Below are 7,351 nucleotides of genomic sequence, written 5' to 3'. Positions count from 1 at the left end.
TATATATATATATATATATATATTCCTCATACATTTGAATATGTAATTGAATGGGCATAAGTGAGATGATGATATTGTTGACAATCAATATATTTTTGATTAATTTAAATTTTATAAGTATAATATAATAATGGTTGAGACAAATTTAAATATAATATCAATGTCTTTAAAAAAATTTAAACTTAAAGTTGGAACATGTCACACTTTCATAGAAAAAAAGCTTATAAGATCAACAACACTCACATACGATGCATGTGGTTGACTGACATAAACAAATGTCGAATTGAAAAATATTGATTAGTTTAAATTACATTGTGAAACCTAATCTAATTTCTTCAAATGTCATTGTGTTTGAAATTATTGCAATACACAAAAAAATTGAAAATAACAAAGTAGTTTTTATCATTAAATTATGAATGCAATCATTTGTTTGTGAAAAAATATTGTAAAGTTGAAAGTCTACCTAAAAAGTAAAATAATATTCTCCGACTCTAATACTTACCCGTCATTGAAATTTTTTTAGAGTCTTAGTTTTCAATTGTGATTTGTAGTCGTGGTTACAGTGGAATGACAATGACATTGCCGCATAATGGTAAATGCAAATTTAAAATCATAGTAGATTAAGTAGAGCTAATAATAATTTATTGTGTTTGATTGATTTATTACCGTTACATAATACAAAAGGTTGGATAAGGAGTATTGATAACAATACTTATGAGTAGTTAGGTAGTGTTTTTTTCATTGCATTGAATGAATAATAAAATTTTCAACGTATAAAATCATTACTACTCATCACTAAGTGAAATAATTGTATGAATGTAAAAGGAAAATTGATAACGTAACATATGACTCATAATTGATTGATCGACAGAAATTGAAAGTAATAAAAAATACATAATAATATTATAAAAAAATGCATAATAAAAAAGAGAAATGGAGGAAGTGATTCTAATGGGAGAGCAATATTTTTGATGTGGCAAATATAAAAAGTATTTGATAAATAGAATGTTTAGATGGCATCAAAATATATTGAGATTTGTTTTAATAAATTTTAATAGATTCTATCTTCTTCCTTAGAATTCAAACACACCAAAACTGAATATATTTAATAAGATGTTGAAATTTGGTATTTAATTATGAGTGTTGAATTCTATTAGCCAGTATTCATGTTTGGAAGAGTAATTCATGGTTTAATCCACAAAGTGGTCCCTACATAAGCTACAAACACAATGTTATTGTCCTTGTCTTGTTTCAAACTTCAAACATAGAGTGAATCGCCAGATTTAACTTCAAAACTTTTCATTATACTTTTTAACATAAACATAGTTTTTCACGAAAACTTGTTTTCCATCTCCTCCTTAATCACCCTTTTCTTTCCCTTATATCCATTATCTTCCTCTTAGCTTCTATTCTTCTTTTTCATTGCAAATTTGCAATCTTTCACTTCTTTCTTTGTTGTTATGGCTCCAGCACTTGAAGCTCAAGGAGGAGAAACTTTATCTCAGAACAGTTTTTTGAACAGTGTTGGTGATGTTACAAACAGATCCAAAGTCACTGTTATTGGTAGTGGAAATTGGGGTAGTGTTGCATCTAAACTTATTGCCTCTAACACTCTAAGGCTCAGCAATTTCCATGGTACTTTTTCTTGTTCTTTTGGACCAAATTTTTTTCAACATGTGTGATGTTTGTCTATGTAGCAGAGACACTTCTAATTAAAGTATGTCTGATGTTTGACATGTGTCTGATATTCAACACATGTCAATGTTGGCATTGACACTAATTTCATTCGATCAACTCAGTCTCTTATGCTAACATTTGACTCCAATATATATATATGTATATATATATATATGGACTGATACATCTGATTGAAGTGTGTTTGATGTGTGACATGTGTCTAATATCCAATGTGTCTAATGCATGGAATTTTATTCAATTAGTTCAAATTTTTAAATTATTATCGGTGATTACATGTTAGTATCATTACATGTTAGTATCAGGGTCGTATCGAATGATTTTGTGTGTTAGTGTTTCATTGAATTTCTCATGTCTGGGTGTGGGAGATATATAATGATGAAAATGCCAATGTGATTTGAATATAGAAATTTTAACTTTATGTTGAAACATAATTTTTTGCTCATAAATAAGAGAATCCTAAATTTCATATTTTGATGAATTGTTTCATAAATTCAGATGAAGTTAGGATGTGGGTATATGAGGAGACATTACCAAGTGGAGAGAAGCTCACAGATGTCATCAATCAAACCAATGTAAGGACTAGAGAATAGGCAATGTATTTCATCTCCATATTATGCATTCAATCTTTTCGAGTAAATGGCCATTTTGATACGTAAATGTGTAAAACATTGTCTCTTTGGTCTTTAAATATATTGAAATTACAAAATATATCAAAATTGGAAAAACTTTGAGTGTGTCTTCTATTAGTATTTACGGACCAAACTGAACACATTTGAAAACGAACAACACGTTTTGGGACCTGACATGAGACACATTCGGGTGTTTCTATAATTTTGATACATTTAAGAATTACAGTAATAGAATAGGGTCTATATGGTTGTTTATTCAATGTTTTTGGCTGAATATTACTACTTTTAAGTCTTTAATTAATGATTGTTCAATACGAGTTTTCTATTTTTCCATATCATTATTATCATTTTTAAAATATAGTTACAAAGTAGAATGACGCGACAAAATAGTAGATTTTTATTTATTGGATGTCAGTGTATATCTATTGCTTTTGCAGGAAAATGTAAAATATCTACCTGGAATTAAGCTTGGCAAAAATGTTGTTGCAGATCCAGATCTTGAAAATGCAGGTAATGAATAAGTGTTTTTTGATAAATATTTAATGTGAATTAGACAATTAAAATTTTCAAATAGAAAAAAAATGATAGAAAACTCCAATAAGCATTAAAAAGAACTTACTCTGCATTTTTATGCAGTGAGGGATGCAAATATGTTGGTGTTTGTGACTCCACACCAATTTATGGAAGGAATATGCAAAAGGATAGCAGGGAAAATAAGGGCAGATGCTGAGGCTATTTCCCTTGTTAAAGGAATGGAAGTCAAAATGGAAGGACCTTGCATGATCTCTACTCTCATTTCTCATGAATTAGGAATCAATTGTTCAGTTTTGATGGGAGCCAACATAGCAAATGAGGTAGTTAGCACATTGAGTTTAATTTTGATACATTGCTTGTCTAAAAAGTTATACACCCTCGTCAAATAAACCAATCCTCTATGTGTGACTTTATAAGTAGTTAAAATTAAGATAAATATTTTTAATGATTTAAAGATTATGATTGACTGATTAACATTGTAAAAGATTTATAATAACAATGTATATGAATTAAATTCCAGAAGAAAAAAAAAAGTTTAATTTTGATACAAGTGTCTATATAAAAAGTATGACATGGTTATTAAATCACAATCAATCATATGCGTAACTTTAGAAATAGTTATAGTTAGTTTTTAATAATATGATGATTTTGATTGATTAACACTATAAAAATATTTACAGTAACATTAAATATTTTATTTACTTTTTCTAATTTTCTTGTCAGATAACTGCATTTTTTGGATATCCTGATAATTATTTTTTGAACAGATAGCTGTAGAGAAGTTTAGTGAAGCAACTGTTGGATACAGACAGAACAGAGAAGCTGCAGAGAGATGGGTTCATTTGTTTTATACTCCTTATTTCATTGTGACAGCTGTGAGTGCATCAATCTTGTATGAAAAAACTTATCACAATTTATTATTCAGTCGTCTAGATCCTCTGCAGTTGTAGAACTGTTGAATCTAGGTATAGTTGGAATTTGCATTTAGATTCAACTGATCTCCGGCCACTGCAGAAGATTCTAGCTCGGAGTTTGGTTAAACTAATATCTAAGAATTAAAAAACATTGTCATGACATGTGTAATAGTTCAGCTCCAACGATCACACTATACTCACGAACTTCTCGACCCCTCTTTTTCCCATGGTAGCAGAAGTAGTGGAATAACGGTACTTATTCTCTAGATACCAATCAGGTTCAACTACCATAAAAGGCAAAAATTGGTAGGAACTTCTCGCCCCCGTTGCTCCCATTGTAATTAGCGAGTTTTTGTCTTCCGCGAGAGTTGAATCCGATAGGTACCTAAGGAATAAGTACAGTAATTCCACTTCCCACTACCAATTGAGCTAAGTTCAACTCTCACATAAGACAAATCTCATTAATTTGCAAGGGACTGAGAAGTTCATGAGTATAGTGCCGGTTGTTGGGACTGAGCTGTTACAACATGGTAGAATTAATCATGTGATGAACAGAAGTTTTAAATTTGTAAAACATTGACATATTACTTGTGCTTATGATTTTTGTGTTGTGTATATTTATAAATAGGTTCAAGATGTTGAAGGAGTTGAATTATGTGGAACACTAAAAAATGTTGTGGCCATAGCAGCAGGTTTGTTGTAATGTATTTTCACTTTATTTGTTCTATCACTTTTGTTAAAAAAATTGAATGATTAAAGAATGACACAAAAATGGGACAGGTTTTGTTGATGGCCTGGAGATGGGAAATAATACAAAAGTAAGGTTAAAGGATTTTAGGATATGAAGATTTTTAGGGATAAAAAATATTTATTTGTGTCTAAGATTTCTTTTAATATGTGTAGGCTGCTATCATGAGACTTGGTCTTAGAGAAATGAAGGCATTTTCAAAGTTGTTGTTTCCATCTGTTAAGGATAGTACCTTTTTTGAGAGCTGTGGTGTAGCTGACCTTATCACAACATGCTGTAAGGAAGCTAAATAATTTCACTCCATATTTTTCATATATAGATTTTCTATAACTACCGACACTTCTAACCAAATGTGTGTATCGATATCCGACATATGTCAGTATCTAACATCAACACTACATCAATATATTATTGTATCAAATTATTATCAGTGTCGACGTGTTAGTGTCAGTGTCATGTCTGGTGTGTGTGTTAGTATCCGTACTTCATAGGTAGCCACTGCAACCAACAAATCTGGATTGTTGGATGAAGATCAAACAATTCATAGTTTGACCTAACAAACCAAATTTAAAAATCTATGAAGTATTGACACTAGATATGACACTGATACAAACATGTTGACACCAATAATAATTTTAAAAAATAGAAGTGTCATGTCGATGTCTTTATTGACACATTTCAGATACTAGACACGCCTTCAATTTAAAGTATCGGTACTACATAGTTTAAAATACTAATTTCAAATATAAATTGTTCAATCTTCATCCAATGATCGAAATTTGAGGTGACTACAAGAATTTTTTACAACAAAAAAGTTCATTTTTCAATAATATGTTGCTTAGTTTAATTAAAATCCATATTATTTATGGCAGTGGGAGGAAGGAACAGGAAAGTTGCTGAGGCTTATGCAAAGAATGGAGGGAAGAGGTTAGTTTTTTGTGTTTCTTTCTCTCTAGTCTATTCTATGATTCCAAAGTGAGAAAAGGAAAATAGTTGATTTATTGTATCTGATTTTGTATATTCTCTATAGATCTTTTGATGAGCTTGAAGTTGAGATGCTACAAGGCCAGAAGTTGCAGGTATGTTCATGAATCTTACTATGTCAAACCAAAAACTACAATGTTTAAATTTGGAAAGTAAAACTAGTCATTTTTAATACCAAATTTTAATTTTGTTGCAACAAGGGTGTCTCAACTGCAAGGGAAGTATATGAAGTTCTAAGCCATCGTGGCTGGCTAGAGTTATTCCCTCTCTTCTCAACAGTTCATGAAATAAGCAGTGGTCTCCTTCCACCATCAGCCATTGTTGAATATAGTGAGAAGTCACCAAGGTCCTTCTAATTTAAGGGGCTTGGAGATAGTGTTAATTTATTGTTTTCACACATAGACTATTTATTTTATTGGTATATACTCTTTTAGAGTAAACAAAAATACATTGTCAATCAATTATAATTACAATTATAATTGATAGATCATTAAAATATATTTGACTTTTATCAAAATTATATTAAAAGTCGAATATATAATTGATCGTAATTATTTGACAATATAAAAAGTTTTATAGCAATAATGTATGTTTGAGTTTCTCTCAAGGCCAATGAAGTTAAATTTTATATGAATTTCTCATCATGTAAATTAATTCCACTGCAAACAATACATGCAATAGACTTATAATAAATAAGTAATTTTGAATATATATAGTGATTGCTTTATTTATTTATTTTCTTTTTTCCAGAAGCTAGTAACTGAATTATGTGTTTGAGGGAGTACATCTTTTTCCATTGTTTTTAACTCTCCGTAACTTTTACTCAAATAAACTAGCGAGTTTCATTAAAAATCAAATGATCGAGTTATGATTTAGATACACTACATGAGAGTTGAAACAGTACATAAAAGTAACCTTTTGTATTCCCAAATGATAGCACCAAATTTAATTTCATCCTTACACATATGCCGCATAACATCAACCACCAACTTTGAATTTAGCTAAAAAATCGAATGTTCTTGTTAAGTTTCTGCATCCACTCAATGAACATCATAAAATCGTATGATTCTTCCGTACGGACTTTAAGGATAGGTCAAGCCGACAACATAAATGGCGCAAATAGTTCTTAAATTTGAAATCAGAATAAATTGTATTTAAATTTAATATGACAACTTATGAAACTCGGATACCAGACTCGACACTAACATATGTAATAATTTGAAAAAATGAATTAATTGAATGTAATTAAGGTATCAATGTCAGTCGAACACCAAGACATGACTTCGATCAGAAATATCGGAACACCAAAACTAATTATTCTACAGCTTGTTGCACAGTGCAATGACTATAGAATAACTGTCATGCCATCATGTAATAATAGTTACAAAAATATAAGACTAATTTGTTAAACATTGGACATTATTTATCAGTTACTTGGTGAATAGATTACAAAAAATTGTATATAAAACCTTGCGTTCTGTTCCTTGTGCCAGTAAATCTTTCACACTCTCACTTACCACACTTTGAGATTCATACATTGTTTCAAAAACTAAACCACTACTCGAAAAAACCGATCAAAAATCAGATCAACCAGTCAAAAATACCACACCATTTGGCTTCAGTAACAGAACAATGCAGAGAACCAGCATTAACAAGTGATTATTAACTAGTTAGCTATTGAAACAGATGATAGATGATGACAGAAAGCAAAATCATATGACAAAAAGAACATAGAGATCAACAAATACTAGTCTTTCGTATATAAGCATGTTGCATACTTGCATCAGACATACTTGCATCAGACACATTTTACCACAAATATAAAGGTTTGCAGCATAACAGCA

General features: G+C 30.2%; 1 protein-coding gene across 1 annotated transcript; it reads left to right on the top strand.

Moving 5' to 3' along the window:
• Positions 1–1,235: 1,235 nt before the first annotated feature.
• On the top strand, positions 1,236–6,242 carry LOC101488572 (glycerol-3-phosphate dehydrogenase [NAD(+)]-like). The gene is made up of 11 exons (XM_004489496.4): positions 1,236–1,635; positions 2,194–2,270; positions 2,765–2,837; positions 2,964–3,181; positions 3,629–3,736; positions 4,404–4,467; positions 4,556–4,593; positions 4,679–4,799; positions 5,396–5,450; positions 5,554–5,602; positions 5,708–6,242. The coding sequence occupies exons 1-11, from the start codon at positions 1,461–1,463 to the stop codon at positions 5,861–5,863; spliced, it is 1,134 nt and encodes a 377-aa protein (XP_004489553.1). The 5' UTR covers positions 1,236–1,460; the 3' UTR covers positions 5,864–6,242.
• Positions 6,243–7,351: the final 1,109 nt, after the last annotated feature.

The sequence above is a fragment of the Cicer arietinum genome, chromosome 2 (genome assembly GCF_000331145.2).
Source record: "Cicer arietinum cultivar CDC Frontier isolate Library 1 chromosome 2, Cicar.CDCFrontier_v2.0, whole genome shotgun sequence".
NCBI lineage: Eukaryota > Viridiplantae > Streptophyta > Magnoliopsida > Fabales > Fabaceae > Cicer > Cicer arietinum.
This window is presented reverse-complemented; position numbering and strand designations above follow the sequence as displayed.